This window comes from Papio anubis, chromosome 2 (assembly GCF_008728515.1).
Source record: "Papio anubis isolate 15944 chromosome 2, Panubis1.0, whole genome shotgun sequence".
Lineage (NCBI taxonomy): Eukaryota > Metazoa > Chordata > Mammalia > Primates > Cercopithecidae > Papio > Papio anubis.
The window spans coordinates 52,887,628-52,904,391 of NC_044977.1; the positions used below are offsets into that span (position 1 = coordinate 52,887,628).

Sequence of the window (16,764 nt, forward strand, 5' to 3'; positions counted from 1 at the left end):
TCAGCCATGACAATCTCCTGGAAGACTGAGGAAGAAAAAATTTTAAACGTTGGACAAGACATTCTGAAAAATAGCGTTGATTAGAATAGCTAATGCAATGTCATAGAATGTCAGACCCAGAATTTCAGAATTCTGTGAGGTACTACACAGAAAGAGTTAAATGTAACTTATAGCAGCTTATATAGAGTAATGAATCTGTTGAATAGCTCCATTCTCTTCGCTGAATGCTATCTGGGTTAGTCAGTATTCTCGGTTAGTCAGGGGACAGAGAAGAGCAATTGGGATTTGTTAATTTAAGTCCCTTTATCTAGGTGTGATGGGAATGAAGAATGAACTTATTGTCACAGGTAAATCCTCCAATCTAATGGATGACAACTTATCCATCACTGGCGAACCTAAAAATTAAAAGCACAAAAACTTAATATGTTTTCATATTGATATACCTCAACTTGTACTGAACTGTTAGGTAAAATTAGAAAAAAATCACTTCTCTCACTCAATTTTCCCACTTGTAATTTAGGAAAAAAAAACCTCTATATTTTTCCCCAAATTACCATCTTTTAGTTGTTCATACCACAGCTTCATCAAAAACAGACAGACAATAAATGTGAAACAGAGCTATTATCTTACATTTAGAGCCTAAATTCTCAATTGGCTATAGTAAGGCAGAAAAAGTATTATTCCTATGGGAAGTAGGTACAATTCAGACAATATAGAAGATTTCCACTCAAAACTTACTGCTTAAAAACAGACCTGTGAATCTATCATAGAATAGCATCTGAAACTCATTGAGAAAAATAAAAAAAGAGAGATATCAAATATGATTCACTATGGTTTCAAAATGAAATATTCATTACACAAGATTTCTCCCAAGACAACAACTAGCACCTGTTCCGGGAGGTTGGAAAGTGGGCTCTGCTTCTGGAAAGCTGAGTCTTTCCTACCTTCAATAGGAAGTTTGGGTCAAGTCGGAGGCTGGAAAGGACATCCAGGATTGGGACAGTGAGTGAAGTATTCTCTATCAGTAGTTCACTGTGAATGGTAGAAAAACAAAAAAGTTGTGTAATGGTTTGAACACAGCTGGGCAGACAATGACTTGTTTATAGTACGTTTCTTTAAAAATTGTTTTGACTGCAAAAAATAATACATATTATAATAACGGCCGAGAATCTTCCAAACTAGTGACAGACAACAGTCCAATGACAGAAAACTCTTAAAAGAAGCTGGGGAGTGGGTGAGAGAACACCTAACTATAGGGGAACAAGGATAAAATTATAGCTGATATCTTGTCAGAAATTAGGCAAACAAGAAGAAAGTGGAGTGAGGAATTTAAAGTGTTAAAAGAAAGCAACTCCAAAAGAAATCTAAATAGATGGAGAGACTGATATACCATCTTTATGGATTAGAAGACCCAATATAGTAAAGAAGTCAATTCTCTTCATATTTGTCTATAGATTTAACATTATTGCAGTAAAAATCCCAGAGGGATTATTGATAATATATACAAGCTGATTCTTTTTTTTTTTTAAAGGGAGGGGGGAGAGGCTGAAGCAAGAGAATCACTTGAGCCCTGGAATTCGAGATTGCTATGAGCTACGATCGCACCTCTGAATTCTAGTCTAAGCAACAGAGCAAGACCTCATCTCTAAAAAAATAAAATGAATAAAAAATTATAACATCATTAAAAATAAAATGAAATATGGGAAAGGCAAAGGAACGCGAATACAAAACAATTTTGAAAAATAATAAAATAGAAGCAATACCAATTTTAAGACTACGAATTTTAAGACATTATAAATCTCCATTAATCTAGATGGTGTAGTACTGGTTGGGGGACAGAAATATAAATCAATGGAACAGAATAGAGAGTCCAGAAACACACCCACACAAAATATGACCAATTGCTTTCTCACAAAGGTATGAAGGCAATTCAATGGAGAATGATAAACTTTTCAATAAATGGTGCTGGAAAAATTATCCATTTGCAAAAAAAATGAGCCTCAACCTAAACTGCACAACCTATATTACAACCTAAACTACACAGCCTGTATTACAACCTAAACTACACAGCCTGTATTACAACCTAAACTACACAGCCTGTATTACAACCTAAACTGCACAGCCTCTATTACAACCTAAACTGCACAGCCTCTATTACAACCTAAACTGCACAACCTCTATTACAACCTAAACTGCACAACCTGTATTACAACCTAAACTACACAGCCTATACAAAAATTAATTCAAAATGGATCATAGGTTTGTTTGCAAAACCTAAAATTATAGTTTTAAGAACATATGGGAGAAAAACTTTTGTGATCTACAGTTAGGCAGGGAGTGCATAGAGATGACACAAAAAGCATGGTCATTAGCAGGAAAATTTATCTCCCGTTGATAAATTGGACCTAATGAAAATTAAAAATGCATGTTTGCTCTGTGACAGACATTGTCAAGAGAATGAAAATATTGGCTACAGAGTGGGAGAAAGTATCTGTAAACAACATATCTGCCAAAGAATTGGTATCAAGAATAAAAAACTCCCAAAACTCAACATCAAGAAAACAAACAATCCTGACTGACAACAACAAAATGAGCAAAAGATTTGAACAGATACTTCACCAAGGTGAATATACAGCCAGCCAATAAGCACACGAAAAGATGTTCGACATTAGCAACTGTTAAGGAAATGCAAGTTAAAGCCACCATGAGATTCCACCTATTAGAATGGCTAAAATAACTGACAAAGGCAAATACTGGGGAGGCTGCAGGGCAACTAGAACGCTCAGCTACTGCTGCTGGAAATACCAAATGGTCAGCCATGCCAGAAAGCAGTTCGCTGGTTTCTTATAAAATTAAATATGTGCCAAATGGTCCCGCACCCAAATCCTAGATATTTATCCTCAAGAAATGAAATCTTATGTTTATTAAAAAAACATCTGGTGGCCAGGCACGAGGCTCACGCCTGTAATCCCAGCACTTTGGGAGGCTGAGGTGGGTAGATCATGAGGTCAGGAGTTCGAGACCAGCCTGACCAACATGATGAAACCCCATCTCTACTAAAAATACAAAAATTTGCCGGGTGTGGTGGCACACGCCTGTAATCCCAGCTACTCAGGAGGCTGAGGCAAGAGAATCGCTTGAACCCGGGAGGCAGAGGTTGCAGAGAGCTGAGATCGTGTAACTACACTCCAGCCTGGGTGACAGAGCGAGACTCTGTATCAGAAAAAAAATAATAATAAAAATTATTTGGCCGGGCATGGTGGTTCGTCTGTAATCCCAACACTTTGGGAGGCCAAGGTGGGCAGATCACTTGAGGTCGGGAGTTTGAGACGAGCCTGGCTAACATGGTGAAACCCCATCTCTACTACTAAAAAAAAAAAAAAAAAAAAAAGTACAAAAATTAGCCGGGTGTGGTGGCACATGCCTGTCGTCCAAGGTACTCTACTCAGGAGGCTGAGGCAGGAGAATTGCTTGAATTAGGGAGGCAGAGGTTGCAGTGAGCCAAACTGCACTCCAGCCTGGGCAACAGAGCAAGACTCTATCTCAAAAAACAAAAAACAAAACAAACAAATAAAATCCATGAATGTTTATAGCGGCCCTATTCGTAACCACCAAAAATTGGAAACAACCCAAATGTCCTTCAGCAAGTGAAGAGATAGACGAACTGGTACAGCAATCCAATAGAAAACTATGCAGCAATAAAAAGGAATAAACTATTGATGCATGTAGCAACTTAAATAAATCTCAAAAGCGTTACGTTGAATGACAAAAGCCAGACTCAAAAGGTTACATATTCTATGACATTCCACAAAGGACAGAACTATAGTGACAAGATCAACGGTTGCCTGGGGTTGGGGCATGGGAGGGAGGATGGGACTACAAAAGGATAACACAGGGAGGTTTGGGGGAAGGGGGGTGAAGGAATTCTTTTATACCCTGATTGTAGTGGTATTCACACGAATCTACATGTATTAAAATTCACAGAACTATATACATCAACAGAAAGTCTATCTTGCTACATAATTTAAAAGCAAAAATGATATTACAATAATGGTACTTCTCTCATAGGACTTCAGTGTTTCATAAATAGAAGCTACTAACAGAGAGGTGTCTAGGGTGTTTTCCAATGCCAACCAACAATTCTCCAATTCTCCATACACTAGCTGAGTATTCTACAATTTAATTCAATTCTGATGCTAACTACTTGGAGTTAGCACAGACCCCTCAGGTTAAGGGCTCAGTCTCACAAAACTGCACCTCCCCAACTTTAGATGCCAATTGCAAATAGTGGGTCTCCAGGTTATCCACTTTTCTGTCTAATTTGGCTACAAATCAAAGGCTCCCATGACCCTCTCCTCCAGCTTAATATTTTGCAATAACATCTCACAGAACTCAAGGAAACAACACTTACCAGCAAGATGAAGAGGTACACAGGGCAAAGTATGAGAAAGGAATGTGAGGCTTACATGCCCTCTCCTGGCACACCACCCTTCCAGCATCTTGATGTGTTTGCCAACCTAGAAGCTCATCAAATCTGTTGTTCAAGAGTTTTTATAGAGCATATCTCCAGCCCCACCTCCTTGCAGCAGTGAATTCTAAATTCGATCTTTTTGACCTCAAACCAACTTTTTGGATATTAGGGCCTCTGGAAGTCCAAGAGAGACATATTAAGCTTATTTGGTATGTTAAATCACACAAGTGGCCAGGCACAGTGGCTCACACCTGTAATCCCAGCATTTTGGGAGGCCGAGGTGGGTGGATGACTTGGGGTCGGGAGTTTGAGACCAGACTGACCAACATGCTGAAACCCAATTTCTACTAAAAATACAAAAATTAGCCAGGTGTGGTGGTGCACATCTGTAATCCAAACTATGGGGGGAGGTTGAGTCAGGAGAATTGCTTGCACCTGGGAGGCAGAGGTTGCAGTGAGCCAAGATTGCGCCACTGCACTCTAGCCTGGGTGAGAGAGCAAGACTCTGTCTCAAAAAAAAAAAATGCTGTTTAACTTTCTCTGGGTTATATTTATATATGTGTGCTATTAATACATGTTTCAAAGTTGTTTAAGATTCCTAAAATTCTGAAATGTCTTAGTATTTGTCATCAGGAATAATTCTGATTATTATGCTTAATTGCAGTATGCCACAAAAACAATCAAATTTCCTTGACAATTGTGTCTTTAACCATGAATGTTGTCTTTCCTATCCACAATTACTGTTTTACTTTGATTCTCCTCAAAAAGTGGTTTATGATCAGCTACAGTCCAAAATGTGCCTCTTTTTAAAAAATCATAGAAAAGGCTCTGCCACAGACTTTTAAATGCAGATTTCTGATAACTTTAGCTGTCATACCAAAAGACTAGGAAAGAACTTCCAGGACTCTAACTAAAAGGCTGATGTGTTTATAAAGATTACTAACTCAACATCAAGCAGAACAAGGTTAATTACATTGAACTAAACTAATAAAAACTAAACTTATTTTTTCACAGCCTTTTTTAAAAAAACATTGCTAATCCTTTTAATATTTTGTTTTCAGAGTCAAAAAACTTTTTGTTTTAGCTATTCATAGCTTATAACAAATTGGGTAAAGTATACTTTTGTCAGCAAAATTTAAAATAGTTATCTTTCTCTTTACCTGGTTTATTTGGAATTTAGAAACTATTTGTGAGTATTCTTAATTTATGACAATATAGTTATTTATATAAGTTCAGTAAGAATCTGTTTTCTTTTGTAACATGACACAATTAGAGACACTGGTTATGTTACCAAGGCTTTGACTGGAATGATCTATTTTCAGATATGACCAGACTATGTTGAGGAATTGACATTGACTTTACAGAGTCAATAAAAAGCCCCTTGAAAAGATTGGCCTAGGTCAGGCATGATGGCTCACACCTGTAATCCTAGCACTTTGAAAGGCCAAAACGGGAGGATCACTTGAGGTCAAGTGTTCAAGATCAGCCTGGGCAACATGGCAAGACCTTGTCTCTACAAAAAAAAAAAAAAAAAAAAAAAAAGCCAGGAGTGGTGGCAAACATGTTTAGTCCCACCTACTTCAGAGATTGAGGCAGAGAAATGCTTGAGCCTAGGAGTTCAAGGCTGTAGTGAGCTATGATCACCACTGCACTCAGCCTGTACAACAGAGGGAGGCCCTGTCTCAAACAAACAAACAAACAAACAAAAGATTGGCCTGGTACCTTGTCTCCATAGTTTCTTTACAAGGTTCCTGACTTGTGGTAAGTAAAGAATGTCACTTCCTAACAGGTCCAGGAAGCTCAAGATATTTTGGGACCCCAAAAAGAGAAGAATTCACCCAGGTGAAAGGTTTCATGGGTAAGTGGCAACTATCTGAGCTGGTGGCATGAGGGTAAGAAGACTTTACCAAGACAGTTGTAGGTAAAGGAAGGCAGATTTATTAGAGAAAGTTTGAAAGTACATTGCAAGGGAGCAACAGGCAGAATCAACAAGCGAGAAGCTGACTGCAAGGAAACAAAGACTTGCTGGAGATTTTATAGGATGGTTCTTTGCTGTGTACTGAAAAGGGCTTTGTGCAGTATTGATAACACCAAGGTTACAGTGAGCTAACTTGCAGGTGTCTGGTGATAAGTTGGGCACAGGAGGGCTACGTGTCCTGGACCACAAAGAAAGGCAGACTCATAGCTTATCTGCTTTCTCTCTTTGCTTTCCCATGCTCCCAACAGCCTAACTCCTTTTCCCTAATTAGGACTTCCCAAAAGGGTTACATATTCAGACCCTGGAGGTTAGGAAAGTGTCATTCTAAACACTTTCTGGGAAATAAGTCTAGGAAGATTGTACCTAGAGTTTTGTCAGTTCTGGGTCTGAACAAAGACATCCTCAGAGTCCAAAGCATAGAAATTCTTGGCTTTTTACACCCACAAGTTATAATTATAATTCATGTGTTGGGAAATTTCTCAATCTCTCTCTTAGGCTATAGGATTCCCTGGTGCCTTCAGGCAAAAGAGATCCGTGAAAATTAGTCTTGATTGGTTTGGGACACTGAGATGTTTCTGGGACAGCAAGGGGGTGTTTGGCACCAGCACTTCCTAAATTTATGCCACAGAATATGAATCCCAGAAGACACTGAGACAGAAGGTGGAGGGAGCGGGGGATGGAGGAAAACCTAGTCTGGGAGATTGGAAAATGCTACATGTTCTGCTTCTCTCTTAGAGATTCACAATGCTTATTAATATATTAATGCTCTGAGGAATCCCACATCAAAGAGCCTGGATTTTTCTTTTCCCAAACATTCTTCTCTCCTGTACTTAAACACTGATTAGGAAAAAAAAAAAAAAAGCATTAAAGCTATAGACAATTTTTAAGAGGGCTTTTTGAAAAAATGGATTAGACGGATTAGATGAACCTTCTCCTAGTGAAAGTTAGCCTAACAAGGTCATTATTAAGGAATACAAAGACAACTGCTGGATAAATCAGAAGAATGAGGCCCAATATTCACTCGAGTAACCAGGCATTTATCTGTATTTGTAAGTGGCTCTCTAACATGTTTATTTCATTGGTATAAGCTTTCCAACAGAACCCTAAAGCGATTATATAGAACACTGGGGCTTCCTAATAGCCTCTAATTTCACAAGCCATGGTAATTTAAAAGAGAGTGGATGAAGGGCCAGGAGCAGGGAGATTTCTACTGAAGAATACAAATGTGTTCCTGGCTACATTGCTTCTGCCTCTTCCTGGGGAAAGGCAAAATGCAAACAGGAATGTGATGGAACCTTCCAGCTGGTGGTTTTGCATTGCAGGAAGAAAACTGTTTGTGAACATGAAAATTGCTGATAATTGGGTGTGAATGCCTGGAAGGGAGACAAATGGAGAAACATTGCAGAATCTTTATTTCTATCAAGGGCTGAACTCTGCTGGTAGGTGTGCGAATTGGCACCAACTTTTGGAGGGGAATTTAGCAGTGTGCTGACATTCTGACCCAGCAATTCCCCTTCTAGGAATCTATCTTATAGCAATACTTGTTCATGCACAAAAAATGTACAAGGATGCTCATGATAGCATTGTTTGCAGGTGTGAAAAGTAGAAATACCCTACATCCATCAACAATAAAATGTTTAAACAGGCTGGGAGCGGTGGCTCATGCCTGTAATCCTAGCACTTTGGGAGGCCGAGGCAGCGCGGATCACTTGAGGTCAGGAGTTTGAGACCAGCCTGGCCAACATAGTAAAACCCCATCCCTACTAAAAATCCAAAACTTAGCCGGGTGTGGTGGCAGGCACCTGTAATCTCAGCTACTCGGGAGGCTGAGGCAGGAGAATCACTTGGACCTGGATGGTGGAGGTTGCAGTGAGCCTAGATCGTGCCACTGTACTCCAGCCTGGGTGACAGAGCAAGACTTAGTTGCAAGGAAGGAAGGGAGGGAGGAAGGAAGGAAGGGGGAGGGAGGGAAGGAAGGAAGGAGAGAGAGAGAGAGGGAGAGAGAGAGAGGGAGAGGGAGGGAGGGAAAGAAAGAAGGAGAAGAAAGAAAAGAAAAGGAAAGAAAGAAAGAAAGAAAGGGAAGGATGTGTTTAAACATTTTCTTTTAAACAAGAAATTTTAAACAAAATTATGGCATATCCATATTTTAGAATAATTTGCTACTAATACATGGAATGAGGGAAATCTATATATTCTGAAACAGAACATTGTCCCGATATGCTAAGTGCAAAAAAAAAATTGCAAAATAGTATCTATCCTAGGAATCCACTTAAAATTGTTTTTAATGTTAATATATTCATAGAAAAATATATGAAGGAATATGTGCCAAAGATTACCTTTCTGGGGCATGATGTATGTATTTCATACATGTTTACATTATGTATTTCATAATGTTTACATTTTTATGAGCATGGATTACTTTTGCAAACAGGAAAAATCCAATGACGATTAATTATTTCCCCAAGGGAAGGAAGGAAATAAAAAAGGAACCAGCTGGTGTGGAGAAAAGAAAGAGAGATCAGACTGTTACTGTGTCTATGTAGAAAGAAGTAGACATAAGAGATTCCATTTTGTTCTGTATTAAGAAAAATTCTTCTGCCTTGAGATGCTGTTAATCTGTAACCCTAGCCCCAGCCCTGTGCTGGCAGAGACATTTGCTGTGTTGACTCAAGGTTTAATGAATTCAGGGCTATGCAGAATGTGCTTTTTTAAACAACTGCTTGAAGGCAGTATGCTTGTTAAAAGTCATCACCACTCTCTAATCTCAAGTACCCAGGGACACAATACACTGTGGAAAGCCGCAGGGACCTCTGCCTAGGAAAGCCATGTATTGTCCAAGGTTTCTCCCTATGTGATAGTCTGAGATATGGCCTCGTGGGAAGGGAAAGACTTGATCATCCCCCAGCCCGACACCATAAAGGGTCTGTGCTGAGGAGGATTAGTAAAAGAGGAAGGTCTCCTTGCAGTTGAGATAAGAGGAAGGCATCTGTCTCCTGCTCCAGTGGAATGTCTCGGTGTAAAACCCGATTGTATGTTCCATTTACTGAGATAGGAGAAAACCACCTTAGGGCTGGAGGTGAGACATGCTGGCAGCAATACTGCTCTTTAATGCACGAGATGTTTGTGTACATGCATATCAAAGCACAGCACCTTTTCTCAACCTTGTTTATGACTCAAGGACCTTTGTTCACAAGTTTTCCTGCTGACCCTCTCCCCACTATTACCCTATTGTCCTGCCACATCCCCCTCGCAGAGATGGTAGAAATAATGATCAATAAATACTGAGGGAACTCAGAGACTGGTGCAGTCCTCCGTATGCTGAGCACCAGTCCCCTGGGCCCACTTTTCTTTCTCTATACTTTGTCTCTGTGTCTCTTTCTTTTCTCAGTCTCTCGTTCCAGCTGACGAGAAACTCCCACAGGTGTGGAGGGGCTGGCCCCCTGCAAGCTGGTAACGGGATTTATTCACTGTCTTTGGGTGAGAGGTTTCAGTGTAATTCCACGGTGAGTGCACTCTGATTCCAGCACCCTAGGCAAGAGCGATCTGTAGTAAAAACAACAGAAGTGACCATGCCCACACCACGGAATGCAGACAAATGGCCTCTCTCCGCTCCCTTGCCCTGGTCTCCTGCTTGTTGCTGTGGCTACTGCTGCTGCTCCTGACCCTTGGCTGATGCCTGAGTTCCAGCTTTCTTCCCATTTCATTCTCTCGCCCTGCAAGCCACTGTAGAGGACACTTAAACATGGTAGTAAAGACTTTGGCCTTTAGAGGTAGGTAGCTGTAGGTTCAAACCCCGACTTCACCACTTCCCTGTGTGACTTTGGAACATTTACTGCTCCTTTTAGGACCTCTGTTTCCTCATATGAAAAATATCCTCTTAGAGAACCTGCCTCATAGGATCTTTGGAGTGATGAAAAGAAATAAGTATAAAAAGCCTGGGCATGGGTGGCTCACGCCTGTAATCCCAGCACTTTGGGAGGCTGAGGTGGGCAAATCATTAGAGGTCAGGAGTTCGAGACCAGCCTGGCCAACATAGTGAAACCCCATCTCTACTAAAAATACAACCATTAGCCAGGCATGCTTGCTTGAACCCAGGAGGTGGAGGTCACAGTGAGCTGAGATCATGCCACTGCGCTCCAACCTGGGCAACAGAGCAAGACTCAGTCTCAAACAAAAACAAAAACAAAAAAACTCCAAAGAAGTAAAAATGTGCCTGGGCATAGTAAGTGCTTAATAATGACACCTATTATTATTATTATTATTGTTGTCACTGAGTCCTATTATTTCTTTCTTGGTAGAATCTTTCCCATCTATCTTCTGCCTGATAAACTCCTACCCAGCTTCCAGGCCTGGCTCAAAATGCCATCCCTGTGAAACCTCTTCTGGTCCCTTTCCCGAACACCCAGAACTGATTGACGTTCCCATTGGAGGGACATTACACTCCCGCACTGCGCTGGGTACCTGGCTGCATTACCCAAATTCTACTCTGATTTGCAGGTCTGTCTCCTCTCCTCTATAGACCACGAGTTCTTGCAGGGCAGCAGGCAGCTCAGATCCCTTCATCTCATTGCAGGCCCAGAGCGTGAGTGCAAGTAATCATTTTTGCCATTGATTTAATCCCATCCTTGCTTCTAAGACCTTGGCCTAGCTGTTTCCAGTTCACGGGGCAACTATGATAACAGCTGTCTGATTAGTCCCCCCCTAATTCAGGCTAACATGTGGATTATGTAAGTCCCTGCTCAAAACCCTTCCAGGACAGAGCAGAATTTTCGAAAAAAATCCCAGAGGTGGAGCCAGACCTGGGTTTAGCTCTAGTTTTGCCACCGGCTGATGTGATCCTAAGCACCTGGCTTTACCTCTCTAAGCCTTAGCTTGGCCATCAGTAAAACCAAGGCCCTCCTGCCACAGGGCACTAGAGGGGACTCAGTGAGAAGTGCATGTGAAAATGTGTCAACATTACCTGAATGTTAGTTATTACTATCTCTATTATTTTTGAGAGGTAGTGTGTATCGGGGAGGAAGGAGAGGGTAGCTGAAAAAGTTGCTGTCCTGGAAGTCAAACCACCTCCTGAATGGTAATCCTCAGCAAGTTTCTCTAGTTATACAAAAAAAAAGAGGAGCGCTCTAAGATTTTTCTACTCCTAGGGTCCTGTTTCCTCCAGAAACTGCATTTGAAGCACTCTTTGTGAGACCAATCCCCAAGGCAAGGGGGCAAAAACTCTTATCCACCCTTGAAATTAAATGCAAGTATCAGAGAACGTCTGTGCAGTCCTTTACCACACACTCCCATATCCATCCTTGTATTTGAAAAGGGCTTTAACGCGAAGAAGTCTCGGCCAAATCTTGACGGTGGTATTCTCTACATGGTGGGACTGGGCATCATTTTAATTTTGTGTTTTTCTAAATCTTCGAAATCTTCAATTTTGGAACTAGAGAGATGATGGGTGCACAATATTGTGAAGGTACTAAAATGCTACTACTCTGTCCATTTCAGAACGGCTAGTTCTATATTATGTGAGTGTCGCCTCATTTAAAAGCTTTCAATACGCTCACGATTTATAGTAATTCTTTAAACCGTGGTTTGAAGAGAGAAGTACAGTGGGTATCAAGGCTCACGGCCGCGGAGTCGGATGACGCTTGGCTCCGCCCATTTGTCCAGGTCGCAACCGAGGCTGCCAGCCTGTAGAGCACTCCTCCGACCACGAGGGGACAATGCAGAGCCATCACGTTCCCCACACTAAGGCGAGCACCGCCTCTTGCGTCTTGGAAGCGCGTGTGCGTGCGTGGGGCGTAGCAAGGGACGGAAGCTCGGCCGGCACGAGCGCCGCCCACGCCAGTCTAAGCCGGCTGTGTCTTGCCGCCGCTGATGTTCGTGGCCCAACTGCCCTATCCTTGCCCGTTCTTGCAGTCCCACCCCACACTCAGCCTTGCGTCCCTCGAGCCGGTCTCCAACTTCCATTTCCCACCCTAAACCGCCTACCCGGTTTCTGTTCCCCGCCCTGTTGTCCTCGGCTTGCTGCGCTGAGGGTCCCCTGTCAGCCTCGACCCCATGGCGCTGCAGGCGCTGCAGAGCTCGGGGGTGACCTTCCGCAAGATCCTGTCTCACTTCCCCGAGGAGCTGAGTCTGGCTTTCGTCTACGGCTCCGGGGTATACCGCCAGGCAGGGCCCAGTTCAGACCAGAAGGTGAGCCCGGGCAGTCCCCGTCAGCCCCACGACGGGGAACTGTCTGTTCTCACGAGTCCCGTTTTGCCCTCGATTCCTTCAGAGCCGGAGAGCCGCCTGTCCGCTCTGCACACTCCACTTGTCCACTAGCAGAGTGAACCATAGGTCTGCATTCCTAGTATAACGACAACGCGAGTTGAAGCGACGGTGTTGAAGGATACTTAGGAATCCACGTGGGTCTAGAGCAGGAGAAGCAGTTAAGCATAAGGAAAAGTTGCTGCAGGGGCAAGTGGAAGAAAGGAAAGGAAATAGTTATCAGGTTCTTTCAGTGTTTTCAGTCGGGTGGACGTCGGAATTTTCTGGGGAGCTTTTAAGAAAATCCTAATGCTCGGGTTCCGCCGATGGAGATTCTGATTTAATTGGTTTGGAATGCGGCCTGGGCTTCAGGAATTTAAGAAACGTCCCAGGTGATTCTAATACGCAGCCAAGTTTGTTGAGAGTCACCTCTATAAATGTAGGAGAAAATGCAAAATGATCTTCTGACTTCAGGAAATTGGCGGACTGGTTGTAGGGCCCGGGCAGGTGCAGTGAAAGTAACTAACAACAAAAGTTAGTGCGTGACCCGTGTATTTACCCTCGCTCAGCACATTTAACAAGGGTCTGAGACTAGGCATTGTTACTTTTCAGAGTTGACTCAGCACAGCCTCATTAAGGGTACAGTTTTCCTTGTAGTTTGCAGAATTCAGTGTGCAGGTTTTAATTGGTTCCCCTGCGTCTGGATACCTGACCGTAGTCTGTCTTCTGATGAACATCCTGCCTGTTCACTTCCTGGTGAGGCCATCTGTGCTGTGGCTTGGATTTGTGTTTCCCACTTATACTACTATTTAATATTTTTCTTTAAATTGGCAGCATATGAGAAATTATATGTTATTATAGGCTAGTTATTTTTCCTGAATATACCTTAACGTAATTACACATTTTTAAAAAACATGTTTATTCCATACCCGCCTCGCCACCAAATCTTAAGTGTCCCCAGTGGTCTGTAGAGTCACACTGTGGTAAACAGAGCAGGCGTTAGCCTCCTGATGGCGACCTCTGCATTCTGCCATGGAGGTTTTCCTTTGAGTAGACCTGGAACTTCCTGCAAGACAAGGTCCTTCCTTCCCATTCCCTCACTTTTGATTCCTTACATTCAAGTGAACAAGTTGTAGATTCCAACACCTAAATCTCTCTCACATCAGTCCACATCCTTAGCGCCTTAGCTAATATAATTTCATTTCTTACCTGGAATCTTGCCATGGCTTCAGATCTAATTCCCCCCACTCCCTTTGTCCCTCCTCTCTCCAGTCAGCTCTTCTGCAGGAAAATTTTCTAGTGTGGCAAACAGCCTCCCTTTCTGATCTCATCTCCCACCACATACATGTGTTCTATTTCAGTCATATCTAACGGCAGCTTCCAGAACATGCCGGCTCCCATATCCACAGGGCACTTTCCTCCAACACGGCTCCCTACCCTTCCCTGTGCTTCCCCCAGTGCTTCCAGCAAGTCTGTTTAACTCACATGTCCTTCAAGACTCAGGTTTGTCATCTCTAGGAGAATTTCTCCCTCCTGTGCTCCTGATCTGATCCCCATTCTGAGTGCAGCTAGTACATTTTGCATTCCTCTGTGAAGTCAATGTAGTGATAATTTGTTTATTCTCTCCAGTAGACTCTGAGCTCTATACTTCTACCCTAGGGCCTGTCAGAGCTCATTATAAGTACTCAATGAGTGGTTGGTGAATGGGTAAGAGATAAAATAACTGACTTCCTTTTATAAAATATTTCATAGAGTTTATCCAGATGGTGCTAATTTGATCTGGAAGAAAAGCGGAGCACATTTAGCTACATTTGTGAAAGGCAGTGTAGTGCAGTGGTACAGCACACACAATTTGGAGCCAGACCACTTAGGTCTGCCACTCACAAGCTCTGTGTCCTTGGGCGAAGAGCATCATCCCCTGTGCGTTGGTTTCTTGTAAAATTGAGATAATAGCAGTAGCTACCTTGTAGGGTTGTGGTGAGGATAAATGGAGTGACTGCGTATGTTATCCATAAAGTGTTTAAAGAATGCTGGCACAATAATACATGTTAAAGAAGTGTTTGCTATTATTACATTGATGAAAATGAAGCTCAGATTGGTTCCAGAGACTCGCTCACGTTTCTGATGACAGCACCAGGCCTTCTGACTATTGATCATAATTGCATAATATGTTAGAGCTTTTCCATGCTCTCTTGCTGCCTTTCTAGGAATTAATACTGAAATTATTGTCTTTTCTTCACTCTGCAGAATGCTATGCTGGACTTTGTGTTCACAGTAGATGACCCTTTCACATGGCATTCAAAGAACCTGAAGAAAAATTGGAGACACTACTCTTTCCTAAAAGTTTTAGGGCCCAAGATGATCACATCCATCCAGAATAACTATGGCGCTGGAGTTTACTACAATTCATTGATCATGTGTGATGGCAGGGTAAGTGACTGCTGGCCTTTGTCTTAAGTTGGCTGGTTACTAACCTGGATGATTAGAGTGCCAGCTAAATATGTATGTTCTTGTAGTCAGGAAACATTCACACTCCTGCTGGACGTTGTTATGGTCAGGAAATATGTATGTTTTTATAGTGTGTATGTTCTTATAGTCAGGGAACATTCACACTCCTGCCAGACGTCTTGAACTTGGGGACAGAGCAGGGACTGGAGTCCTTCCTCATCTCCCATTAACTGTGATTGCAGTGTGAGGAGGTGGTTGGGTGTGACTGACTTTTTCATTAAATTTTTTTTATTTTTTGAGACAGAGTTTTGCTCTTGTTGCCCAAGCTGGAGTGCAGTGGTATGATCTTGGCTCACTGCAACCTCTGCCTCGTGGGTTCAAGTGATTCTCCTGCTTAAACCTCCCAGTTAGCTGGGATTACAGGTGTGTGCCACCTTTTAGTAGAGACAGGGCTTCACCATGTTGGCCAGGCTGGTCTCGAACTCCTGACCTCGGAAGATCTGCCCGCCTCAGCCTCCCAAAGTGTTGGGATTACAGGCGTGAGCCACTGAGCCCGGCCAGACTGACTTTATTTTTTTTGTCTTTGGCCAAGTGGTTCTTAAGTTTTAGTGTGCATCAGAATCCCCTAGGTTATGTGTCTGTTGGACACACAGATTGCTGGGTCCCACCCCTAGAGTTCTGATCACTAGGTCTTGGGTGGGGATTGAAGATTTGCATCCCTTAACATGCTTCCAAACAGTGCTGAAGCTGCTGGTCTGGAACCATTGGTCTGGTCAGTGGGAGGAATAGGCAGGCCAATTTAGGGTCAGATTGGAGACTGATTTTATCTAGAAAGAGGGGCAGACACCCCCAGCAAGAAGTTGGAAGTGAAGAAGATAACACAGGTGATTGGGAGCATGTGTGTCAGGTGATAGACAGGAACCTCTTGGTGCTAGGAGATGGGTGGAATTTGACAGTGGGTGTTGGAGAGCAGGTAAGTTGCATAGATTCCTGCTGGTGGGTCATCTGACAGCAGGAACTTTGTTGAACTGTCTTTCAGCTGAAGCATCCCAGTCTCCAAGAGAGCTGTCAAGAGCTAAGCAGAACCCCAATCTGCAAGGATCAGTAGGGGTCTAAATCAGAAGCTTCCTAGAGCTTCCCTGGGCAAGGGATGACATATGGGTTTCACTTGCTGTGCCAGCTCTGCCACTCATTGCTCAAAGCAGTCAGACTTTGACAGGCATCGAACCACCTGGAGATCCCATTTAAATGCAGATCCTGACTCAGTTGGTCTGAGATGGAACCTGAGATTCTGCTTTTTTTTTTCTTTTTTTGAAACAGAGTCTGGCTCTGTCACCCAGGCTGGATTACAGTGGCGCTGTCTTGGCTCACCGCAACCTCTGCCTCCCGGGCTCAAGCCATCTACCCACCTCAGCCTCCCAAGTAGCTGGGACTACAGGCACCTACCACCATGCCTGGCTAATTGTTGTATTTTTCGTAGAGACAGGGTTTTGCCATGTTGCCCAGGCTGGTCTCAAACTCCTGATCCCAAACAATCTGACCATCTTGGCATCCCAAAGTACTGGGATTACAGGTGTGAGCCACCATGCCCCGCCAAGATTCTGCTTTTTTTTTTTTTTTTTGAGATGGA

The 16,764-nt window shown here is 42.7% G+C and overlaps 1 protein-coding gene across 4 annotated transcripts in view; it reads left to right on the top strand.

The window, feature by feature from the left end:
• Positions 1 to 12,219: 12,219 nt before the first annotated feature.
• Positions 12,220 to 16,764, top strand: part of TAMM41 (TAM41 mitochondrial translocator assembly and maintenance homolog) — a 74,043-nt gene continuing 69,498 nt past the window's right edge. For 3 of the 4 annotated variants that reach the window (XM_021934193.2, XM_021934191.2, XM_021934192.2), the window contains exons 1-2: positions 12,220 to 12,632; positions 14,934 to 15,116. In XM_021934193.2, coding sequence (XP_021789885.1) covers positions 12,498 to 12,632; positions 14,934 to 15,116 — 318 coding nt within the window. In that variant the 5' untranslated portion in view covers positions 12,220 to 12,497. The remainder of the gene's footprint in view (positions 12,633 to 14,933; positions 15,117 to 16,764) is intronic. The other variant, XM_021934194.2, reaches the window with a different exon arrangement.